The 26,712-nt window shown below is 38.6% G+C and overlaps 1 protein-coding gene across 20 annotated transcripts in view; it reads left to right on the top strand.

Moving 5' to 3' along the window:
* The window catches only part of RBFOX1 (RNA binding fox-1 homolog 1), a 968,785-nt gene that overhangs the window by 254,988 nt on the left and 687,085 nt on the right, over nucleotides 1-26,712 (top strand). For all 20 annotated transcript variants that reach the window (XM_086759520.1, XM_086759516.1, XM_086759504.1 and 17 more), the window contains one exon: nucleotides 12,210-12,272. Coding sequence is in view for 14 of the 20 variants with exons in the window: in XM_086759494.1 (XP_086615620.1) it covers nucleotides 12,210-12,272 (63 nt within the window). In the remaining 6 variants the exon portion in view is untranslated. The remainder of the gene's footprint in view (nucleotides 1-12,209; nucleotides 12,273-26,712) is intronic.

Raw genomic sequence — 26,712 nt, forward strand, 5'->3', positions numbered from 1 at the left:
GATCTAAGTGATACCGAGAAGAGCACCGATATGCAAACAGGGCAAAGACAGCACAAAGACTTTTAATCAGTTTTCTGAAAGTTGTGGATATGAGATTTGAATCAGCCCTTCCAGCAAACATTTTTCAAGCTGCAAACTGTTGTGCTACAGTTTGGAAATAGTGATATTTTGGTTTAGTGGGTTAGATCTTTACACAGTTTTAAAATTTAAAAAAAAAAACCAACAAAAAATAATTTCCAAAATGTTTTACTAAGTAGGATTTAAAAACAAGATGAATATAAATGTTGCCATGATTCCTTTAGAGAAGTCATTATCCAACAGCAACCAGTACCTGATGCTTTCTCGGTGACTGGTTTCAGTAACAAGATATTGAGCCTTTTTTAATTTGACTTGGTAAAATTCCACTTAAGCAAGTAGTTAGTTCATAGTCCTCCTAACAATTTCTCTTAACCCCCATAAAAGATGAAGACATACTGCTCTGCGTTCGGGCGGAGTTTGGTTATTCCCCAGAAGTTAGGTGACTCGGGCTGTGATTTGCTGCTTTAGGCAGCTGTGACAGCTATTTTGAATCGGTTCTTGGTAGTGTGATTTTTGATGAGTTGTGAATTAAACATAATAATTTAACCACTGTAGTTGGCAAATCCTGTGGGGCGCTTGGTAACTCGGTGGAGGTCGTGACAGTTACACAGCAAACAGCAGCTCCTGGTCTGTTCCGTTGCATGGCTGTCGGCGCAGCTTCTGTCCGGTCTCTGCGTTCCCGTAGGAGAGGGGCAGTGGCATGTTCCTCGCCCCGCTCGGTTAATTGCTCTTGGGTCCAGAAGCCAAAGAACAGCAGAGCAGCTTTTCAGGAGTATAAATGAGTTTTGAGAAGATTCTGTCTTCTAAAAGTTAATTAATACTGGAGAGTGCATTAAAACAGCAGTGATTTTGGCAGTAAGGATTAAGATGCTCTTGTTTTGAAGCAGCGTGGAGAGCAATTTTGAGAAGCATGCATTTTTAGAATTGTTTTAACAACTTCATCCCCAATTGGAGCTCCCGTTACAGCACTTTTATACTGCGTTAACTGGAGAAAGATATTGATCCGTTGCTTGGCAGGGGAGAGGATCTTTCTCTAAGGATCAATCAAGAAATCTGTGAAGAAGATAATTTTTTTTTACGGGAATAGAGAAGCTATTGCTTCATTTATGTATGTATTTTGAGAAGTGAGTGCTGATTCTGGGTGAAATTCCTGAGAGATGTAGCTTTGGCCAAGGGGAGAAGAAGAATGGACCGTAGTTTGCGCTGTAATAATTTTTGTATCATAGATTTTGAGATTCAGGCTGCTTCCTTCTCCCCTCCCTATTGTAACTACATATTGTATAAATTAAATTCCACTGTGCCATGATCCTTTGTGTCTTGTGTCCAACAAAACCTGGGATCCTGAGCCACATGCGTGGGTGGATGGAGTCAGATATCCCAGCTGAATCCCCGTCTGGTTCCGGGGGGTGTGGCGGCCCCTGGGATGCAGGTTGCTTGTCCGGGGCCGGAGCTCGAGTGCCTGGCCCTCAGTTTGTGATGCAGCAAATATAAACTGACTTCTTGTAGTGCTGGCTGTCTCAGTGCATACGGAATATAAATGAAGCAAAGAGATGAGATTACATGTGTAAATTTGGAATTGTTTTGGAAGGCAGTTCTGCAGGAAAACTCACAGATATCCAGGGAAAATGATAAAGTGTTAATAATGGGAGTTATGGGAGGCTGCAGTGTAAAGAGTCACTGCACAAAGTGAGACTTGTCGTTTTCGAAGGTAATACGGGGAGTGGGAAAAGAAATAATTTAAATATGAAAGGCAATGAAATGGAATGAATCAAAGTATGACTGAAGTTGATTTAGTGAGATGTAGTTAAGCTGGCTGCAGTGTGATTCTAAAAGAAAGGGGTAGATTTAGTGATAGAAATGTAGGTGTTCAAAGCAAAATACAAAATAAGCACAAGATTCTAAGTGGAGCTAATGTTTGGCAATGACATTTTCAGTGTTAAAAATATTGGGCATTTAATTATAATTTATTTAATTTTAAACTGCTTCCTACATACTACATAAACATTCACGTAACCAAAAAAAAAAAAAAAAGGGGAACGAGTCACCGGGTTGCTGTAATGTAAAATAAACATTGAAAGGGAAAAAATAAATGGGCCATGACTTCACAGTGTCAGTGTAAAATAGACAATGAATATTTTACTGTGAGCTAAGCTATGCTGGATAAAATAAAGATGAGTAAGAGAGAAAAAATGAAAAGCAAGTGTAAGTACCACCTAGAAGCTTGTTCTATATGATTGGGAAAAAAAATTAAAATAGTCTGGAGTTTATGAAAGGATATTAGCATTGCCACTTGTTGGTGACCTGATATTGGACTAATTAGAGCACTGGTTAGATGCAATGTTTGAGTAATACATATCAAGGTGTTAGAGCCTTTCGGTGACTTTAGCTTTCACAGCTGACATACTAAACACATCCCATAAATTATCTGAAATATGGACAGATTCTTAAAGGGGTTAAAATAGTAGGTTTCTGACTCAAAGGATTTGGGCTTTGCGAAAACAAAATGTACACCTTAATTGATGTATTCCTATGTCTGATTAGCAAGTCAAAGACTGCACACACAGTGTACCTATATTGTAATAATATATGATACTTCTTTACCAATATCTAACTGCAGAAGTAAATTTTATTTTCTCATTATGTTGTTTCTCTCACCAAACGGGAAGCAATGTTTATTAAAAAAAAAAAAAATCCCGATTCCTTTTTAGATTAAAAAAATATTCAAGATGGGCTGTGCACTGAGAATTTGTATGCTGAGCCTGTCAGGCTGTGAATCTTTATTATTACGAAGCTTTATCCTTGAGTACATAGCTTGCAATTCAGTTTGAATATTAAGTGTCGGGCTCAAATGCACTGGTGAGAGATTTGCAGCAGCCAGCAGGTTCCTGTTCCACCCTGAGAAGCCTTTGACCTCTCCCTTCATTGATAAGTGGTCTTATTTCACATGTGTCAGCTGGCTGGTGTGCAGCTCTGATGCTGGGAGTGATGGAGAAGGCACCGTTACCTGCAGATTGTGATTTTCGTAGTACGCTGGGAAAGGTTACAGATGGAGAAAAGGATGTGAGGAACTGGTCATTCAGAAATACGGAGGAAGAACTTGTGATGCTTACAGATCTGGTTCTTTTTCTGCTTGGATGTGGCACACCTAGAAAGACCTGTAGTTAAAAAAAAAAAACCAAACCTTTTTTTTGTTTGTTTACAAAATGCAAATCTGGGACAAATGGTTCTGCAGAGATGTATTCTGTGCACCCGGGTTACAGGTTGCATCATTTATACTTGTGCTTTTTGGTCCTTTACCCCCCATGAAAATTAAAATTTGATTAGCACAGGCAGAAACGTTCTGTAGGGTCTGTTGCGGTTGGGGGATATCTGCTGCTTTTCCTTGGCACCGCTGTGCTTCCTACTTCCTCTTCTTCTGATGGGAGGTGAGATTTGACCCGCAGCGTGGGATCTGTGTGGATATGACTTTACATTTTGCAACTATAATCCATTATACTCAACTGGAAACAACAAAAATAACAAATCATTCTTTTGAAAAGAGACCCAGCCCAAGGTTCTCCTGTTTGATGTAAATCAATCACTAACTTATTTTTTTTAAATAAGTTGTAGTCATTATACCTAGCAGGAGTAAATCTACAAGCATGGAAGGTTTATATTATTTTGCTCTTTGCTTCTTTTTAATACTGAAATCTTATTTCTTCATAAACAGTAAGAATACTTTTGATAAAATTGGTTAAAGATAATTCATGTGCAATGTCAAAATTTTCATTAAGAGAAGAAATAAAATGGACAAATTTACCATTCTTTTCTCTACATCTAAAATTTCTTTCAAAACTGCATTGCTCATATGGACGTGACTCGCTTCTTGACCTGCTGTAGATGAGAGAACCATTAGTTTAGAAATCTAAAACGTAAACCCCTTATTTTGAAAGTATAATGTTCCTGCTTTTTTTGTCTCTGTCGGTGTCTGTGTATCCAGAGTTCAGAGCTCACCACTGGATTCGATGGAAGGACTTCTCTGCAGTTGCACTTGATAACAGTTAAGCCTGTTTTAAATTACTTGGTTATTTCTGCATCTTCTTTGAATGCCTTGTTCTCTTGAATTTGTGATAAATGATCTTTTAGGCTAGCGAGGATATGAGCCTATTACCTTGGGTAAGCATATGAATAATCTCGCTGACGTTTGTGGAATTGTCCTGCCTGCTGAAGAGCTTTGTTACAACAGTCTACTGCAGAACGGGGAGAAGAAAAGAAAAGATTTTGAAGAAAAGTTCCAAAACTGTTATTACTGTAGGTATGATGACTGTAGTAATAGAGAAACCTGGTGCCTGGGACTTTGCCACGTTTCTGCGTGGACTTTGGAGCTGATTTTCTCAGAGCAGAAGGCCCATGCTTTTGTCATGAGCTGTCTTTGCAGCCAGAATTTTGAAAGATCCATTTTTTAATGGACCTTTAAAAAGCTGTTCAAGAACCTACACGAGTAAAACAGCCCATACACAAAGTAGAGGGCCGATTTGGGTTTTGTTTTTTGGTTTTTTTTTTTTTTTTTTTTTTTTTCTGAACTGCTTTGGAAAATATTTTCAAAGAAACAAACCAATAGGTTGGTTGTTTTTTTTTTTCACAGCATGTAACTTTTTTTTCATTCATCTTGAATAATTTCAAAGGTTTATTTTTTGTTTTTCTTTTATACAGGGGTACTTTTTACCTCTATGTGTTTTATGCATCAGGAACAGATAAATGTGGAGGTGTATGTATATATATATATATATATATATATATATATTTTTTTTTTTTTTTTTTTTTTTTTTTTTTTTTTTTGTAGCAGCCGTATGCTAGCAAGAGTGCTTTTAGGTAGTCACATAAACATAATTCTCATCATTCTGTTTTTACTGCACCCATCTCTTTCTGATTTAAAAAAAAAAATAATGGAAAGGATCTTTGAATGTCACTGCCAGTACTACTGATTTTTTTTCTCCTTTTTGAGCCATGATTTCTGGAAGTCTGGTATGTGCAGTAATGTATTACATGTTGCCCAGTCTTTGTTCTCTGGGCAGTTTGATCAGTGTTACTGCAGGTGAATATATGCATTTAAACATCGTTAGCAGTAGCATGAAATGAGAGTAAGAGGTGTTCCAAGAAAGCAATAGAGATAAATGATGTAAGATTGTGATAAGACCCGTGGTCATTATGACACAGAAATGTTTTGACAGCAATTAATGCTGTTTCTAATTACAGTAGTATTGCTCTACTAGGGGCTCAGTAGTCTGGCAGAGTGCTGACAGTGTGATGACTTCTCTCGAAAGCGTTGAAGGCTTTACTCATCGACTGAGTGTGTGCACGCAATCACAATAATTGATGTAAAGCACCTTGGATGCATAGCACTGTAAAAATATAATTTGACGAATATTTTTTTTCAGAATTCTTGAGAACTAGCTTGAACTAAAGAAATAAAAACATCACTAAAAACCAGTAAGGCAGGAGTGAATATCTGTCATATATAGACTTGGAAAGGAGGGGAATTATGTGAGAAAACCATAAATTTTTCAGGTTAACCTTCTAAAATTCTATTTCATTTTTGAGAATTTATTTAGTAACTTGTGTAAAAAAGAATTTACTTGTTTCTGTGCGGGGGGGGTTACTTAGAGAGGACAGGCAGTCACCACTTGGCGTGACTTCTGTGCAATGTGCTGATCATATTCTCAGCATCGCTGCCATTTAGGCAGTTAAGATACTTTGTTTATTAACTTGTGCTTTGAAAAATAATTTTGTGAGAGGCTGAGGTTGTTCCTAAAGGACTACTTAATATGTTTTAGAAAACAATTAAAATTTTTATTTCTTTATTGAGCAAGTATTGAATTATGAAGCAGAAAACTCAAATACTGTTACAATATAATCAGTGAAGTACATCGCAGTGCTCTTTGCCCTTGCCCTTACTTTATCTCCCGTGGTCCAGTTGATGTCTTCATGTTTTGTTGGGACATTAATCTTGTTAATGGCAGTGGAATGCTACGTGTTTTTGAAAAATGGATCTGAAATAAAACACTTGGTGAAGAAGTTAGTAATGAGGTTTTGATGCCATTTTGCTTTATCAGCCGTGCCTACACCCAGATTTTCTACCTTACTGTGATTCCGTTTGTCCTTTCCCGATATTTCTTTATTTCAGTTTCATAATGTATTTACTCTTATAGTTAATACTACAGTTTTTATGCTGAAAATACTTAAACATGTGCATGGTCTCTGTCACAGGAATAGAGTGATACACCTTGCAGGTGATGCTTTTATCCCAAATGAGAGGTGGAAATAGAACACCGGCAGTGTGAGGACATCAGTCTCATTCTGTGTGGCAGCCTGTACGATGCTGCTGTTCGGTGGGGCTGAGAGCAGGCACAAAGAACTTTTGCACAGCTTGTGGAGTATTATAAAATACTATTTTAAACAGATCCATGGCATTTTTACCTCTGTAATACAAGGCAGTTATGAACGTGGTGGTCGTTACAGTCTCCATTGTACGGATGAGAAAGTGTGTATGTTTGGGTTGATACGTTGATGTTCTCACCTGTTACTGCTTTCTTGTGATCAAATTGCAATGAGTACTAAGGGGCATAGCCTAAAGATGGGAAAGTTACACTACAGAAGGCTTTGCCAAAGGTCCCAGACAGAGCTGAAGTCAGTTCTGTTCCCACCTTTCAGGTTTCTCCCCTCCTGTACCGGCAGAAGCACACAGAATAGAGTATCAACCAACAGACAATGCAGAGCGCTAGCGTTTGGCCTTAATATTTCAAATAAGTTCTTACGCCAAGAACAGCTATTCAGTTTCAAATGCATTTGCACAAATCCCTGCTTATGTTCACCAATTCTCAATATTTGTCCTATCAGAAAGAAAACTTTTACGATTCCTCTCTGTACTGCTTGGATTCCAAATGTGCTGATGCCATTTTACTTTTGAGACAGAAAGTGACTTAGTTTTAACAGATTAAACATTGAAACTTCATTGAAAACCATTTTCACAGGACTTGACAGTGTTTTTCACTTTACAGTGACTGTTTAGAGAATATTGTTGCTTGCAGTGAATATTGTGTCTCCTACATACGCATTCTTGGCTGTACGGTTGGTGTAGTGGGTTGTTCTTTTCCCTTCTACACAAAGCTTCACTCTTGATGTTATCTTCAAATGTTTTTTCTGCTCCTTGAGTTTCTTCCCTATCAGCTTCACAGAGTACAGCCTGTGCTTAGTGCTTCATTCTTCCCAAGATTCTTTTCCTTTAGAAAATTGCCCATGGGCACTTTGCTTCCGTCCCGCTCTTGTCACACAGATGCCATTCCCTGGTGACACCGGGCCACCTTTCGGTTCCAGCAGTAGCACTCCTGAGAGGACAAGTGAGTCACAAATCTGTCATGAGACTGGCGATTGTGGTGGCATTGACTGCCAGGTTTAAGCACGGTGAGTTCAGATGTGGATATCCTTGGCCTGGTGTCAGCTGGCTGTTCCTGAGGAGAAAGGAGCCAGAAGCTCAGTCCCTGCCCTTACCCACGGGGTGTAGCCCAACGGGGTGTAAATGCTGAGGGCAGATCCAGGTCCTGGAAAGACTTTGTCCATTGACAGCCCCCAATGAGGTGGTGAACCAGGCCCAGGACCTGTCTGGGGAGTCCAGTCAGGAGCAGTGGTTAATTGAGACAGAGGGAGGACAGAGACAAGGTGACATTGTGGGTGTGCCCAGGAAAGAGGACTGAAACACAGACCGGAGAGAAGATATGATCTAGGTTCTGGGGTGGGGGTCGACCCAGGAGACAGGTGACCTGCAGCGCATGTCTGAGGTCCATCCAGGGCTGGAGAAGGGTAACCCCGTGGTATAGTTTAGGCCAGGGGCCAGAGCCTGAGAAGTAAGAGGATTTTTTCCCTTGTGATAAGAAACTCTGTTCTGTCAAATATTAATTAGAATGATTACATTCCAAAGAAATAGCAATAATAAGGTGATGCTCAACACTTATGATTAGATTTAATGGTGAAAAAGTGCAGCTAGAAATGCTCGGTTAATGGTTTCAATCTACCTCTTCTGAGGCTAATGCTGTGAGATTCTCCAACTGCACTGAGCATGCTAGCATAAATATAAAATGTCGTTTATCGTATTCCAGTTGCATTTCTTTTTTTTTTCTCCTTTCCTCTTTTTTTAACCTGATGATCTGAGGATTTCCTTTTAGTGCCTACGAACATCTCCTTTTGACAGACAGTGCAAATTAAAAGATATAGCTGGGCAAAGGGAACTGGAGCCCAAATGTGCCCCCCGGGTTTTCATTTACAGTTAGAAACTACAGACACAATTACTGCTGACAGGAATTCAGAAGCCAGTGGCAGAGTGCATGTGGCAGTAGACTCATGCCAGGCAGTAATTGGGAAGATTATTTTTAATCAGAGCATATCCTACAGCCCAAACATTAGAAATCTCTTGTAAGGCTGACAGGAAATTAAACTGAGACCAAACAAAAAAAGCCTCAAAATAGAAGTAATATGGTTAGAAGTCTAATGATGGCAAAACTCACCGCTTGTTGTATTTGGCTGTTATCTAAAGGGGATGACTTTCAACTTGCAGCAACAGATATCATTGTTTAATTGCGTTTTTAGAACAGAATTAAAGCAAAAAAATATCAGATTAGATCAATTTCTACGTAGGCTTTTGATAAAGGTGTGAAGCAGTAGGTGTTAAGTCAGGCTTAATAATTGTGTATATATATTAGTAATTTTTATTATTGCTTTTTTAATTTAATGTAATACTTAAGGGAGCTACTTCTGTGGAAAAATAATATAACGTCTGGGAGGATCTTAGAATGCCCAAGCATGGTGACTGTGTATGGAGCCTGGATGGCCTGGGGCTGTCTTTCACAGTGACCCCGCAGAGCAGCCGCGCCTTGCGTGGGCTGCCGGAGGGAGAGCAGAGCAGCCTGTTCTTGGTGCTTGTCTACCCACCTGAAAACGCTTGTCTTTTTCTAAGTGAATCTTAAAACATCATCATCTTTGCCAGATTTTTACATCCATACTTAGCAGGACTAATTGTAGTTGATTCAAGTTTTCCTTTTCTCAGCGGAAAAAGACCGGAGCCCTGCAGAACGCTCGCTCTGCTGTTGATCTGAAGAAGGGTGTTGCTGCTCTTGTGTATGTGTCTGTCACATACCAATGTTGTAATGCCAGGTGCAAGCAAAATGCTGCTAATTGTATGTTAATTTGCGTGATAGGAGTACAAAAGTAGAGCCTACTTCATGTTTTCCGAAGATATATGGCAGCTGTGAAAAATAAAATACAGTGTTAAAAATGCTTATCTTGGGTTTCTCCACATGGCTGCTTTCAGCTGTGTGAACAGTCTTAATGACATCTCATGTCGGTACAAAGAATAATAAGGTGTAATGTCAGAGCCCATCATAGTCACCTAGGTTATCTTGAGGTTTCTAAATAGGATTTTATCAGAATGCAGCGTTTCTTCTGCAAGGTTATTAGCATTTTTTTCAGCTGTATTTCCTTCTACTGAGAACCACTTCATATAATCATGTGAATGTGACTGAAAAATCTTGCTTGCTTTTTAGGTATTGCCTGAGTAGCTAGATCACAAATAAGGTATACTTCGTAACGTGTGCAGTCTCTGCGAAGTGGTCTACACGAGACCTGGAAGTTCAGTGATGTACTGTGTAAAAGGCAATGGAACTTCACCGTGGTCCCTGTGGTCTACAAGGGTCTCTGGGTGCTCTGCTCAAGGAGCTTTTGCTTAACTGCCCTGTGTTGTGTAGGGCAACCACACTCGTTCAGGCCAGCTGGTGTACAGACTGGATGTTTCTTTCATTGGGGAAAAATCTTTATAACCTCTATGAAGTCTGTAACCACGCTGCTCTCCCTGTTGTCCAGTGGTAGGGTAGGGAGGTACCGTTGGTGGTGGTACGGAGTACAGGAATGGGGGTGGATGTCCACTCTCTTCTTGGCAGGAGCTTTAGACCATTGGTCTTGAGGAAATCCTCTCTTCACTTCTCAATTTCAGATTGATAAACATTTTTAAGAGTTTCTGCAGTCAGTAGAGCATAGAACTTCAATATTTCTATGTGGAGGATGTCAGAGAGGGGTTATACACTACTGCAATATTAGGCAAAATGAATAATTACTTGTTGATTAAATAGTGTAGCCAAGTTAATTGTTTTTAAAGGTAACTATTTTTACAGTTTCTCATGCATTTGCTCTGGTTTAATGCAGCAGTACTTTGTGAATTACATACATCGGTGTTCTTATTTTTTCCTGGAGTTGTGTAGATTCTTAAAATCCTGTACATCTTATTTCTGTGTGTATTCTGAGTTTCCTCACTCACCAGAGCATGCAGCTGCAGGATAAATAAGGAATGCTAGCAGTAGCAGTTGGGAGTGTAATGTTTCTAGAATTAATGATAGGTAACATTATACTAAACAGAAAGGTTGCTAGGATTGAGCGGTCACATGAAAGTCTTTCAGAAAAGGAAAATTAATGTACTGTAACCTCAGTGAGGTAGCTTTTTAATCAATCTGAGGTCTAAAAAGTGAGAGTGCATTTGGAGAATCACAGCGATTTCAGATGATGACACACAAGTACCCCAATGGAGATAACCTGCCAGATTTAATTTTCAATTATTTGGTTGAGTTTTGTTGACCATGAATAAGTTTCACTGTGACATTACAAGATGGTCTTAAATCAGATGTCATTTTTTAAAATATAGGCTAATTACTTAAAAAAACACTACTCCTTAGCGATTTTTAAGGAACTCAGTTTACCTGTGTTGTACTCAGAGAGATCTTTGATCTCACACGAAGGAACACTGCCCAGAAAGGGTAAGATGCTGTAGTTTTAACATGGTTTGTGTGTCTATACAGCTTTCTTACGTGAGCTGCAGGGGTTTTTTTTGGCAGTAAGACAGTTGCGGTTACTGCTGGCAGCTTCAGTTGTAGAGTCGGATGTTACTTTGATAGCTGCTTTCCTCGTGACGGCCCCTGCTCGCCGGAGGCCACAATGCAAATATGTTTCCTTTTGCTAATTGTCACTTTTGCAGATTCTGAAGTTGCTGGGTTTTTTAGCAGTGTGTACGATAGTTGCGATATTACCTGACTGCTTATAGAACATACACCTTTCCCATGCTGGTGCCTCTTGTTATTGACCCTCAGATGCATTGGAGATAGCCGCTACTGATATTTGATTTACTGATTTCTTTGTTTGTTTACTATGAAATCGCATATAAGGAATAACATGTTTTGTGAAAAAATATTCAGTATGTTTACTGTTTGGAATTTTATTGAAGGGGATTAAAAGTGTACTAAATTTATCTATGAATTGTTTTGGTAAAACATAAACCTAGGTGTGTGTTTTCTTTGAAGACTCATCATATGTACAGTGTTTCTATTTTCAAGAGTATTTGTATTGGAGAGCATACACTACCTATTGTACATGGAAATGAAAAATGCATATAGGGAGTAGCTGTTAGGAAAACCAAAGCCGAGCTTACGGTAACTTCTGAAATTCAGAGAATAATTCAGTAAAACATTACATGCCACCAGCTGCTCATCAATAAGAAGTAGTTACCCTGTTCTAATTCTCAGCTACGTGCATGTGTAAGATATTTTGGATGGCACCTTTTGGTTATGTGTTTTATCATCATTTTTCTTTTGCAAAATTGCTTGAAGTTTTAAATTGGAAAATACACAAAACACAAATCACAGTTGTGTGTTCCTATTGAAACAGAAACATATGCTGGGAGGAATTTTGAACTATGGCATAGTAATTGCATGTCTATTTTGCTAGGTAATTTTGTAATTCAAACATAGGATTGAGATTTAAAATAAATTGCAAACTGCCTGGAAATTTTTACTGTCCATTGAATGATTAATAAATAAATAAGAAAATATTTGTTGGTAGTTGTGAATCAGTAAACAGATTTTGCTGCTCAGCTTTATACCAACATAAAAATGTAATTATGACAGAAAAATGTATGCAGCCAAATAATGCATTATCCATTTTGTTTTTTCTTACACCGCTTTGACTCTTAAAGCCTACCTTCAGCCTTTCATGGGTGCAGGTCACAAATATGATCTCCTTTGAATCTCAGTTACAGTAAGAACCTATCTTTCTCTTCTTAGGAAACTACACAGAAGCCCCATGCAAGTGGTGCCTGTTGTTTTCATGATCGAAGCCTTCTTCCAGTAAGTACACTGAAATTTGTTGTTGTTTGTTTATTTTATTTCCTTGCATTTTGACTGAAATATCTGTTGAGCTGTCATAATGAATAAAGATCTACTTTGGACTTCACAGCCTGCCATGCCGATGCTGGGTCGCATGAGTAACAGACCGTAAGGACAAGATCTGATACCTTAAGCCTTCAGTGAACAACTTGCCAGTGACATGCTTAGCAAATAATCTTCCCGTCCCTTCTTCAAGTGCTTTTCTCTCCTATTTCCCTTTTACATGTTAGGGTTATGTCACTACTGGATTCATTTCACCTTGGCTGATTCTGTCAGAAGTTACTTTATACACGGATTCGTCACAGGCACTTTTTTGCCTTAGAACAGCCGTGGATAACTCATCATCCTTCCTTTTTAAATGCACCTGTGATGTCAGAACAGGGAACGTCATGAATTAAGCTCCAAAACTTATAGGACAGGTGAAAAAGTATTTGTGCCGATTCATTTTTTCCCTTTTTTCCTTCCTGAGATGAGATTTCCGCAACCAAACTATTTGTTGCTTTTTAAATACTTGGAATTTATTTTTCGCTTGTTTAGTTTTTCATTTTAACACATACTTAGAAACAATATTGATTAAGGACTTTTTAATCAGGATATAACTTTCTATACTTATAATAATAAATACAGAAGTATCAGAAAAAGCTAAGTGTATCATTCTTGGTAGGTATGTATTTGGTACTTTTCAAACAATTTTTAATAATCCTCTGCTTAAAATAAACTAATGTATTGGGAAAGAGACATGGCTTCTCTATATGGGGCTGACTGAATATATATGTTTTATATACTTTTATAATTTTACTTTTCTTTGTTCTGTGTGCAGAAAGTAAAGAAGTTGCACATGTGTATTGACCGAATTATAGACTAGATTCACTTCTTTGTTCAAATGTATTAGAATTAGTAGCTGAATTCTGCCCCAACACACAGAGTTTGGTGCAGTTGATAAAATTAGACATACAGCCCTTGTTAGAAATAAGAGGAGGTTTATATTTATTCTCCTACACTGAACACAATCTTCCTCTTAATGTCTTTGAAGAAAGATTTCATTATTTCAGAAAGACTGCCTGGCTTACAGGGTAAAAAAAAAAAAGCCTGTTGTTCTTGAGGACAGATTTAAATCAATTCTGTAGTGCTCAGCATGCTTGTTGCTTTTAGCTTTTCCTCTGCCACGAACAGTAATTTCTACCACAGAATAACCTTAGAGCTCTTAGCAGCATTTGATGCAATTGACAGCTTTTGTTAGAAAAATTCTGGTAAAAATTGCAAGAATGAGGTTGGCGTTTCTAAGCCATGGGAGACAGTGGTCCCTGAGATAAATACTGGCATGGTTTCAGGAAGCTAACATTAATTTGACTGTGAATATAGTGCTTCAGTATTTATAAATGTAGCTGAAGGAAAAGGTATTCATCCCCTTTCAACAAGCTAAAGAAGAGATTTGGGATATATGACAAGAAAGAAGAAGAAAGTACTCATTTGGAATTTCAGCAAGGTTTAATGCTGCCAAATCTCAATGTGCGTAATTGTTTTTATTATTTTCCCTTGTGATCATAACCTAACCAGCATAATGAATATCAATCAACTTCTAGGGCTAAGAGGTCACTTTTTTACCCAGCTCAGACTGAGGTCCAGCGCGTTGCCTGGTAACAGGCGATGGAGATGAGCTGGCTCTGAAGCACACCATATGGCTGGGCGTTACGCCCTCCTCACCCGTGACATGGTCTACACGTGTAGTACAGCGCTGATTAGCAAATGGTTTGTCCCATTCCCTGGTTGAGAAGAAGCATTTAAAAACAGCAATACAGACATGTTAAGATTATGGAATTGTATGCAGTGAAACAATTATCTGTCACAAATGCCAAAAACCTTACGCAATAATCGCAGTAAATTTTGTATTCTGTATGCTTTGGCTGAATTTAAGTATCGTTTGTAGCTATGGTTGCTTTACAGTATTTTTCTGTTTCTTTTTGAAAGATAAATGGGTCGAGGTAAGTATAGTTTCAGTAGTTTAATTACAGAGAAATCCTGGATTTTAAAATTCAGTTTTGTAGTCTATGGATTTATTTGGCATTTGACCTTCTGTTAATTGTGCAATAATCTCTACAGTACTCGCCCAAAGCTGCAGTGCATTGAGCAAACCAGTAAACACAGCAATAAAAGACAGTTCTAGAAAACAACAACTAAAAATAAGCGTGACAGGCCAAGGAGACAGAATTGTTCCAAATATAAAATGGGAAATCAAGCACAGAGAGTGACTGGCAAGAGGTTTGTAGCAGGAATGGACATAAACCTTAGATCAGCAGAGTCCTCAGTTGTTCCCTTAACTGGAGCATTTTTCCCGTTCAGTTTCCACAAACCGGAATTCCTTAAGGTGGGAGTACTGCAGAGTGCAGTGTTGGGCAATAGCGTGTGCCGTGATCTCTGCTCTGGCTGTCGTATGCCGGTTAAAATTTGAAAGATAAGAAATGGGATTGATCTTGTGTGTAATAGCAGTGATCTGCACAAGCAAAGTGGAAGATCGTTGTCTGGTTTCCAGTTCAGAAGACTGGACAGTTAGCAGTGGTTATGTTTCAGTCCTCTGTGTGCAGCTTGTTTGGAAAGGTGAATTACTGTGCTTAGCCCTCCCCTACACAATTCCCTTGCCTAAAGCTGTAATTCCTTGGCAAAGAAGCCATTTCTCTTTGGCATTCCGACAAAGTTACCTGAAAACAGTACAGAAAAAAAAAGAGAAGCAAGCTGTTACTTTTACTGTCTTTTCCATGTTCTGCAGAAAGTTTATACACTTGGTTTTGAGAGAAGAGTTCTGTACACTTGCCCATTCTATTGGCTTTCCTTAATTTTGAGGTTGTACATAGTTGTTGCACTTGATAAGCATACTGTAGTGGAGTGATCTCATTGTTTTATTGCCAACATGTTTTCTTGGCTACGAATTTTTAACGTAGACAGTGGTGCTACTCCGTGTTAATTTGATAGTTGCATCCTTTGGAAGAATCACCGTGGTGATCCCCATTTTAAACCCCGGTGGGTGTAAATCCATGTACAAAGATACGCTGTGGCTCTCAAGGCAGCCTTACCTTCAGTTCTCCCACAGTCTCAGTGACACAGAACTAGTAGCCATGCTGTAAATGCCCATAAAGCCATTGAGTGAAAGGCATTTGAAACCAATTTCCCTGATTTTAAAGCTGTGTTTTCTTTTGAATTGTAAACATGTTAAAATAAGTAGCAGGAAAATAGCTAATACTACATTGAAAATATTTTATTACTGGGGATGATGGGTCCTTTTTTTCCCCTCATTAAACACATCTTTTAAAATTGTTAATACAATAGGTTTATTTTCCAAAACAATATAGCATGCTACAGAGGAATCTGAGGAGTTTACTGTGATCTAGGGATTTCTACCTGAGGCAGGAACAAAATAATTGTGGAAGAGAGCTATTATGAAATATCGTAATTGTCTTTGAAATAAGAGTATTATAGGGTTTTTTTTCTAATAAATGTATAAAGAAAAAAGATTTTAATGACTCTATTCTTATTTATTCATCTCTGTTTTCTAATGTAGTCTGAATGGCAGTATTAGTCTAGGGAGTTGAATATTTTGAAAATTGCAGCACTTTGAATTGCTGGTATCTGTGAATTACATTAAAAAAGAGTTGAAGAATGGTAGTTAGATAACGTAAATGAAGCAGTAAGTTCTGCTCCATTACTTTGTCTGAGCTGGGGTGGGGAACTGTGTAGTTGTTCATATCTGCTCCTCTGTCGTATTATTCATTGTTGTTTTGTGGTATCTTCAAATATCTTCAGCAGTTATTGCAGGAATTCATTAAGGACCAGAAGCAGCGAGGCATTGACTTGCTCCTAATGATAGGCAGCAGAATATTCTCATGAATGTTTTTTTCTTCAGAAAAAGCTTAACTAAGGTAGCTAAGCCTGACCTGTGTTTGAATTATTTCTAGTGCTGGGGCAAGGTAATTCAGTTTTAGGTGGTAGATTTGCAGTGTTACTTCTCCATTAGTTGGACGCACGTTTAGTTAGATATGATCTTTAACTCTTTCCTCCGTAGAGAACTAAACATACGACCTTGGTTTAGTTCTGTGGTTTTGGTTTGTTTTTGTTTTGTTTTTTTTTTTTTCTTTAAAGTCTGCATGTTCCAAGGTTTGCCTTATTTTATTTTCTGTAGGGAAAGAAAATGTTTTCTTTTGTTGGATGTCATTAATTTGAAGTTTGTATCAGTAAAATCCCTAATGATCTTAGACAAAAGGGGCAGTTATGTGGTAGCAGGTTTACATGAATCCCAGTTAAATAACTGTTATAATTTATGATTGCCTAAATTGTAAAATGAGAGTGGTGTATGTTTGTACAAGCTACAAACCAGAATATCAGTCATCTACTTTTGATTTTACAGGCGGTTATGCTGCTCATTTCACTTAAATCATGATCTTCCTGTGTAAATAAAGGAAGACACCACCCTTGGTGAGATTGTGCTTAATCACTGCTGCAGATAATTATACCTGTATTTATTGGAGCATCTAATGAATTGAGAAGTTACTCTCAAAGCCGACTCAAGAGCATAAGGTTTACTGAAATGAAATAGGGCATTCTGAAACTGAGACAGACTTCTGACCCAAGTGGGGTTTTTTTGGAAATACTATCCTAGATTACTTTGAACTGTAACTCCATAAGTAAACTTAGCTTTGTAATTCCCTCTTTATTATCAACAAATACACATGTAAAGAAATATCTAACAATTGCTTCTTTTCTCCTTCCTCTCTTTTAAGAATGCAGGCAGTATTTCTTTCTGATGGATTCCTCTGTGAACTTTCTAAATCCTCCATCTTTGTAAGTGGTGTTTTGAGTCTACCAAATAAAAGCTATACAGGTTGAATATAGATTAACCTGAGGATCTGAACTTACTGTACGTAGCAGCCTGTTTTCTGACACTACTGAGAGATTTCCTTCATAACTATTATATTTCAGGCATTTTTTAATTCAAGCATTATGAAAATTTCTGCATGCATGTAAACACTTAGCTTAGAATACTTCCACTGGCGATTGTACGCACCCTGGATATTCTCCAGATTACAGCATTAAGATGTTTTTGATCAAGTTCATTTCCATAGTGTTGTGGCATTTAAGAGATACCAAGTCCCAAAATTCCTGTGAGATCAGCATGTGTTATTATCTCTTTATTACAGAAGGAGAAACCAGAAAATTGAATAGCTTGACTGATGTGCCAGGAGAGGGACTATAGCAGAGCCTGGGGTTTGAATTCCTCTTTCTCAGATCCCAAAACGTTGCCTCCATTACTGGGCCATCTTTCCTCCTGCTCTCCCTCTAATCCAATACCTTTTATTGTTAATGATTTTTACATTTAACAAGTGAAAAAGAACTTACAATTTCATGCTCTCTCGTGTCTCATAAAAAAATTTGAAAATTTTCCTGAAGAAAATAATGCAATTATTAGCAAAGTCCTATCAGCATAGCTCAAAGCTAATTGAAATTTAACAGTCCTCATGATGATCTGGGTCATGTCAAGAGTGTTAGCATTTTTTAATAAAGATACACACTTGATCCTTTTTTCTTTGAAGACCTTACAGACTTCTGTAACTTCTTCAGATAATGCTAATTATGTAAAGTGAAGGTACAGCCATTGCAAGCACTCGGAGTTCAGTATGGCAAATGTCATTAACTGTAGCGATGATACTCTGAGCTTTGGGATGTGTTAGTCACCCAGGATTCCTGGAGGATTCATTTCTGTGTTGCTGTGATACCGCTGCCGTATGTTAGCGTGTTGCTGCATCTTCAGCAGAGTCACTGCCTGAGCACAGCTGCCTGGGGCAGGGCTGCCTTAGGGACTGGCCAAGCCGTGAGCCCGCAGCACTGCACGCATGCAGAATTTTGCAATAAATGCTTGGTAACTCAGGCCTGCATTCAGTGGGGAATCGCTGTGTCCCTGCACATGATGCATTCGTAGTCAATCTAATGTCACAATATTTGGCTTTTTGTGCATTGTGTGTTGGAGCTGAGATCCTGCTGAGCGATGTCTGGATGCAGCACTTAGTGCAGGCATGGTAGTGTATCATTGTTTCAGTAGGGGACTGTCCTTACTGGTCCTGTTCGTGGAAGTGAACAGGAATTTTGGATTGTAATAGTTGGACTAGATGTGGGGAAAAGTTAATTTCCTTTTTTTCTTTTTTTTTTTTTTTTTTTTTTTTTTTTGCTATTACGTTTCAGGTTAGTTACAGAGTTGACAGGTCTGTGCTGTAACATGTTATTCCTGTGTGGCTTGTGCACAATCAATAAGCAACATGCTATGTGAGAAATTTTTGAAGGTTTACTGCCTTCAGAAATGGAACTGTACCTCTCAGAACTGCTTCTGACTGTGGACCTTTCTAGAAGCTCACTAGCAACTATGGGAGTGTTCAAGCACTGTCATGGGGGTTTAGAAATTAGAGATTTCTTGCCAAGTAGAATCATAGACTCGTTAGGGTTGGAAGGGACCTTTAAAGGTCACCTCGTCCAACTCCCAGTAGTTAAGCCTGTATCTTTTACAGTACTGAAATACATTTACATCTGTTAATGCGTTAATGAGAGAGATTTGTCTGTGACCTAGGAAAATTACTGCATGCTAATCGTACGGGGCAAATTTGGGCAGATTGATTGAAGAACAGAGTTCTTGTCTGTTTACGTGGAAAGAGGAAAGCCGCCTGCACCGTTCTGACAGATGATACGCTGACGTGATTTAGCTTCGAACTAAGGAAGCAGTTGGCCAAGTGCTTGTTAGATGAGGCGGGTCTTGGAGTCCAGCACACAAGTCATATCCAATGACCATGTGCTGTATTTCAGTCTTGGCTGTATCCTCTTTATACTGACAAAGCCAAGAAACCCATTCACCTGTACAGTGCGTTGGCCCAAACTGGCAGGTCGGCCCTGACCCACTGTTGTGCTCACTGCCCCACTGTGATGGGGAAGGAGATCGAAAGGGTAAAAGTGAGGCAAAAAACCTTATGAGTTGTGGTAACACAGTTTAATAAGTGAAGCAAAGCTATGTGTGCAAGCAAAGCAAAATAAGGAATTAATTTACTATTTCCCGTTGGCAGGCAGGTGTTCCACCCTTTCTAGGAAGGCAGGGCTTCGTCACCTGTAACTTGGGAAGGCAAATACCATAACCATGAACATTTCTCCTTTCTTATTCCATTCCATGAGCTTTTATTGCTGAGAACAGCACATGGTCTGGAATATCCCTTTGGTCAGTTCAAGACATCTGTCCTGGCTGTGTCCCCTCCCAACTTCTTGTGCACGCCTACGGCACTGGTTGGGGAGAGAGACAGAGTAAAAAGGGGCGGGGGGAGGAGAAAACCTTGACGCTGTGCAAACACTGCTCAGCAGTAGCCTGACAGTAGCAATAACACTGGTGTGTTACCAACACTGTTTTAGTCACAGATCTAAAACACAGCACCATATGGGCTGCTATGAAGAAAATTAACTGTATCCCAGCCCAAGCCAATGTACTGTAAAACTGCTGCTTCTCTTTGCTGTGAAGTTTCAGCTTCCTTCATCCCCAGAGGAACAAAGTTTTGTGAGCACATCTGGAAAAGAGGCAAAGTAGTGCAATAGAAACGCTGGAGGAGTGCTGTTCCTATTTGAGGGTTTGGGGTTTTTTTTTCTTGAGGGATATTTTGCACAGCTAAATCACCCAGTTTAAAAAAAAAATATATATATACACATACTCATACACAGTGGTTCTACACAGAGAAAAGATTGATCTGAAATCCTTCACAAATTATGTTTTTATCAAGAACAACTTGTTGTGTGCTATTGATTTTTAGATTGGCACAGTTTACAAGTAATAAAAGTTGCAGAGCTAAAATAATTTAAGGTGGTTTTCTGTCTTTTGTATAAGCCAGGTTAGGATGTTGAAGTAAAAATCAATTGCTTTGCCACTCAAATTCCTTGAAGCACACAAAAAAACTTCAGCATGAATTATGGTGTCCAAATGTTTGCATTTTCTGGTTCTGAGCCTTATCCTGCGGGCGATAGGTCCTGTTTTGTCTGACAGGCTTTTCTGCAATGCGGTCACTAGCGGTGCATGCCTACAGGATGCAGAATCATCATAAGTGACTCCTAACAGCAAAGAATGGAAAATATAATAATGCAAAAATAATTTCCAAATAGCAACATGTAGCAGCATCCACACAGGATGAAATCTGAAGGTACAAGGGCAATGATGAAGAGAGAGCACTTCCATCACTTGTGGCTGGTCTGTATTCTCCTATGTGCACTGATGCACGCTTTCAGAGATGAGCAGTTTTACTGCTAAAACAGTGGGAATATTGAGCCGATAGGAGCTGAATGTGTGAGGGCAGAATCATTTTCATAGGGGTGGCTTTGTTATTCAAGGCAGAAATTCTGAATACATGAATTTTGGGGCTTCAAATATTATTCTTCCAGAAATATTTTATTCTAGCTCTTGGCTACTGATGAACATGCTAATAAAACAAAATAAAACTTGATAATACACAAGCGATTTTATGGCAGATCAATCCAACTTCTTATTACTGACTCAGATTTGTTAATTTAAGGAAAGTGGTTAGGAGGATATAGATTTACAACCTACAGATGTGCTTAAAGCAATGTGCTCCATGTTTATTCAGTAGGTTGTGGAAGAAAAAAAAATGATTCTTTTATACTTGATGTTTAACTACCATAGAAAGCCTGAATTTGCATAACTTGATGAATATCATTGCAGGTAGGATTTCACTTGTGCTTTATTGTGTACCAAAGGGAGAGAGCAGTAAAATTCTGGAGAGTACTTGTAAAGCAGCTCTGCAGTTCACTTGTTGAAATGCTAAAAATATTTTGTACCATCTGATGTGCCGTTTAATGAAATAGCATGATTCTTTGTAGATTTAAGGATATTTGTATCTTGTTCTGGCTGTCTCTAAGAGACAGTTCCATTTAATAGGATACAACTCTTCAAATTCTTAAAGAAAATGACCCATGTTTAAATTGGCTATGGTTGTGTCCTCAGTGTGTCCCCCCGATGTCAATAAATTGTTTCCTTGGGACCACTGGCCCCATTTGAAGGCCCCGTAAGTAGCCCCCTAACTAATGCTCCTCTGTGATATAGAATCATAGAACCATGAACTGCCTCCGTAGTTTCTTGGGAGACTTTTATTGTTATTCAAAGTGGTCTGAAGAAGTGGGGAAATTGTCACACATAATGTTTTGTCTTCACCCAGTGTGGAGGTTTCCGTAGCAGCCTGCTCCAGGCTCACTCCGCTCCCTCTTCTTTCTGTTCCCTCCCATCTCTCTTCCTCATGGAATGTGTCTCCTGTTTCTCTCAGGTCTGGGAATTAAGTCCTACATGGATTCATGCTTCATTCCGGGTGGAGATATTGTCCCTTTGTTACGTACTTTCTAGGCTCGATGTTGAAGAAGGAGAGGGGAGAAAATGAGTATAACTCTCCCACTGCTTATCGCGTAGGATGGAAAGAATAAAAGTCCTAAAAAGTATTGCAATGCCAGCTGAAAGTATTCTAACCTGAAAATAAGCCTGGTTTCATGGAGTAATGTTCTCTGCAGTAAAGTCAGTAAGGTTCTCATACAAAGATCCATTCTTTATGGGAGAGATAAACTGCTTGAACTGAGGTGTCAATGGAAGACCTGGGAAAAGGTTGAATTGGAAGGCAAAAAAACATTTGCTAGTGACACAATTATTCAAGAGAAATGACATAGAATTGCAGAAAGATTTCAGAGTATTGAGTTAGTGGCAGATGAAATAGTTGCTGATAAAAGGGCACGTAGTGCAGACAGCAAATACAGGTTTTACTGAGAAAAGAGGAGTTGACTTCATTGCAAAGATAAGGAGGTCAGTGGGAAAATGCAGCCAGAACCAGAAGAGAGCAGTGACTTCATACACACTTTGCTGGCAGAGCCTAGAGATTAGGATCTTCCTCTCATCACAGAGAGGAGAAGTGATGGAGAAATTTTAAGTGCACATCCAGTGAACCAGGAGGCTAAAGTGTAATGAAGCCAGATTGACTGGTATTTCATGCGTATGAATAAATGGTAAATTTTTGCAGTGAAGGGGATTTACAGGTAGAAGGCCATGGGAATCTATACTATTCAGTGTGTAAAAGGGACAAAATAATGACAGAAATTTCTGTTGAGGCAGAATTATTCAAAACAGACAAAACTAAGACCGATTGGGAAAGTGCAGAAAGCTGAAGGATGAAGTGGCAGAATAAAGTTCACTTTGAGAATTTCCTAATAGATTGAAATATCTTCTCAAGGATAGAGTGCATAGCTATCATTTCTCAGAAGCCTTTCTTGGAATCATCAGATGGAGTTCTCGGAAGCAATAATTCAATGCTTGACAGCTGTCAAAAAAAGCAAATTGAATACTTAGCAATTTTCAGGAAAGGCATTCAGTATGGAAAATATAGGACTGTGTCTGCTGGAGTTTGCGCTAGTCTTCCATGCGCTCACTGCAAGCAGTTCTGGTCACCCCACGTCTCAAAAAAGTACAGTCCAGGGTACGGGGAAAGGAGTCATCAGAGCTATGGAACGGCTTCTGTACGGGGAAGGAGAGCTCTTCAACTTGGAAAAGTGTTGACAGGTGAGTGAAACTGGAGAAAAGAAATGGAAATTACTATTGATATTGATTTGAATATTGATATTATAATGATATGACTCATAAGGCAAGATTATGGACTCAATAAAATGATCAAGCAATGACTCATGAAAATAATGGGTTTTTCATGCTATATAATGATTTTCTGCAAGATTTTGCCACTGGAGATTTTACATGCAAAAAATTTAAGCAAGATAAGAACTTATAAGAATTTTATAAATTAATGTGCAATATTTCATTACACAACAAAATGCAGGATGTCCCTCTGCAAATTACTGTGGGAAAGACTGAGGCTTATATTCTTTCATAAACATCTATTAGTGATCATTGTTGGACAGATTGTTGGACTCTAAATGGTGCACTCCAGTCAATCAGCTCTTCTGTTCATATAGGTATTTTACCAAATGTGAATCTTAATGATTATTTATTAGGACATCTGGAAAAGGGAGAATTCTTCATCACCAGTTTCCCCTGTTTTCAGTGTGCTGTTTGCTTGTCAGTCCTGTCTTCCACCTAAAACTGGCTTGAAACTTGGGCTGCCCCGGGGGTCGTGCTGAGATTTCTCTAATGTACATTCTCTAGAACTGTTTAGCAACTGTTTGAGAGAGGACAATTGTCTAGAAGGCTGATTCAAGCAGAATCAGAAAGTATTATCTCATTATTTAGATATTCTAGGTCAGCAACGCTAGAAACTTCTAAGACTGTGATGTAGGCTTTTAAGCCTACAAAGGCTTGTTGAGGTATCTGCTAAGATATCTCAACCCGTAACGTAACGTGTGGGTTTCTTTTTCTGTCTTATATGAATATGCACTGTATCTTTCACATTTCATTTGAAAGTATAGGTTGTGATAGTCAAAGTTTGGGTTTTTTTTTTTAGATTAGGTGTGAACTCTGCATCTCTGTGTAGCTAAACATCTTTTAAAAATAACAGCTTTCCTTTCCTTACACCCGTTGGCCCAGGGTCTGACCTGCCCTCTTTGTAAAATGAAGGTATGGTCAGATTTGTAAAGATGCAGAAATTTCTTAAATGGAATGAGTGGTCCTTTTGCCTTCAGATTGCTGAATCTTTGGGAGGCTTTTGTCTTAATTATTGATAAATTCCAGTTTGTGTGTATGGTACACTGGGGTGAATTATTTCAGTGAAATCAGAGGTTATTTACATGAATAAAGCCGTGCGTGGATGCACACGTTAATGGGCTTGGTGCTCTGTAGGGACTGGTGGCTTTACAAAGCTTTACTGAAACGTTACTTTGTGCCTCTCTGGAAGTGGTTTCTTTAAATTATTTTCCTTCTCTTTCAATGTGTATGATGAGCTACATGAGGATGTTTGCGCTGTTGAGAAGTTCTGAACATGTTCTCTGGTGTTGTTAATGGATGCTTAGAACATTTTCCAAGTATGTACAGATAGTGGTAAGAGTCAGGGCTGCCTACCTAAAAAAAATTAAGCATGGAAAGTCTCAGCCTAAAAATTGTGTGTTTCTGAAACTTGCAAAAGTGTGCAAACTGTCTAGGAAAAACAAACAGCTGACAGCTTGGTGGTGATTGTGAGACAGAAAACAGGTGATTATGGCATCTCTCTGTGACATTTCTGAAGTACGTAATACTAGGTAGTAGCTACATTCTCATATTTAAGAAAAAGATTGGTTTCTGTTTCAGAAAGGCTTAAAATGCAAAACAGTAATGAAATAGTCCTTTACGCATTGGGAGTGACGCATTTCATCTGATCTGTGGCGTTAGAAATGTGTTTATGAATTTAGCATGTAGCTCTTTGCTAGGTTAGTTTTGTACACAAAAGTTGTATCTATAAATATGTAATAGGAAATTTAAAGATAAGAATCAACATTTATGATATTCGCTGGCTTTTAAAATGTATTCGTTGAATTATGATGAAAGAAAATGATTTAATTCTTTTAAACTAGCAGTAGCTTTTGTTAAACCCATTTTCTGTTGAATTGGATCTGTCCACATTATTTTAGATTCCAAAATGCTTTGTTAATGTTATATGAGTGCCTTGTAAAAATACGGTGTGTTTTAAGTTCAGAACACATACTACAATCTTTAAATTTGGGTCACTTCTATATAAATTATATTTGAAAGCATCTAACTTGATTTTTCCTATATTTTCTCTTTTTTTTTCAGTTTTTGCTGTAAGCTTAAAATTCACTTCAACATACCTCAGTTTTATTCTCAGTATTTATGGTAATGAACTGCAGTGGCTCAACGTTTAATCAGCCTGATACTGATACCTAAAACCCCAAGAAACCCTTCTGAGTTTTTACTGATTTAAGAAATATCTCTCAGTTGTGTATATATTGATTTGAGAATGCTAGCCCAGGTTCGGTTTGGTCTTCCAGCGCACGTTTAGGAAACTAAATTACTAGACCAAACCGGTATTTGAGTATGTCCTTAAGTGTTGTTATTCATATTGTATCTTCAGCACTGAGATGATGTTCTCTGTCATTTTATTTTATTCAAAAGCAGTATCTGTAAGAGATAAGAAAATAAATAAAATTTAGTAGGGGCATCTGTGAGTTTATGTCCACTGTACTGCTTTTGATCTAATGTGTGGAAAAAAAAAAAAAAACAACAAACTAAAATATTAAAAGCAGCTTTAGTGGTATTACCAATAGCAAAAAAAAAAAAAAGAGGGATACTCGGAAAATACGATTTTACAGACATTTCCTCAGGTGCATGTGTGCGATTGGCATATCTAAAATGAATTACTTGTCTCTGGTTGCTTGCAGTCCCTCTTGAGAGGGAGAACAAGACATAAGGACTTCAGCTCTGAGAAAATTTGTTTCTTTTGTAGACCTGAAGCCTGTCTCTAGCAGAGGACTTGCTTGCACCCAGAGCTGGTGGCTGTGGTGCGAGAGGTGCCCGTAAGGGTGTTCTGTTAGCGCCAGGGCAGCAGGAGGCACTTGGCACCCTCAGCTTGGGAGATGTGAAATGCTGTCGGGCTGCAGCTCTGGGCTTTAAGCAGAGCTGTGCAGATGAGGAAAAGATGAATGAGTGTACGAATGAGTGTGTGTGGGTTCCTTTTTCAGGCAGATGAATTCCCAAGAATTCTAAACATTTCAAAATCTACTTCCCTGTCCTTGCAATAGTTTATTTAGCAGACTGATACAGTCAAAATGCCATCTTAGCAAAATATCTGTATACCTGAGCTTTTAATGATTGAGGGGGTATTCATAAAGGTTAAATTTAGATTAGTCTTGTTACCAGTTTATTAGAAATAGAGGGTGTTCAATGTCATGGTTCAGAGAAGGAATATAATTTTCCCTTTATAGAGACCTTTCCACTTCTGTTGATTATACAAGGAGTCAAGTGGGATTAACTTTTCTTTAGATTAAAATTAGACATTTTAAATTGCCCCCTAAATAGGAAAGAAGTTAGCCTCTTGCATCTTCCCTCTGTTAGTGATCTCTAACAGCTGCTCTGTCTTGTAAAGGAGAACAGCACATTAAAGCAGTTGTGGCATGGGTTTCTGTCTTACCTGAACCTGGTATGAAGCTGTGAGAGCAGTCTTCCTTGAGAGGTTTTAGTGTGGGCTGTTGTGTCCACGTCAACCCCTGGTTGTTTGCGGTAGGGGGAATTCACAGAGGTGAGCAACTGTATTTTCTACCTGTGTTTACGTAGCCTGCTCTTCCTGGGACCAGTTCCTTAGAGCTGTGGTCGGTGCCCAAGCCTGTGCGCGTTCAGCAGGCTGTTGGACAACACCGTTAATATTGTGCTTTAACTTCCGTTAGCTCTGAGGTGGCCAGGCAGTTAGAGTGT

Source organism: Chlamydotis macqueenii, chromosome 15 (genome assembly GCF_036417535.1).
Source record: "Chlamydotis macqueenii isolate bChlMac1 chromosome 15, bChlMac1.mat, whole genome shotgun sequence".
NCBI lineage: Eukaryota > Metazoa > Chordata > Aves > Otidiformes > Otididae > Chlamydotis > Chlamydotis macqueenii.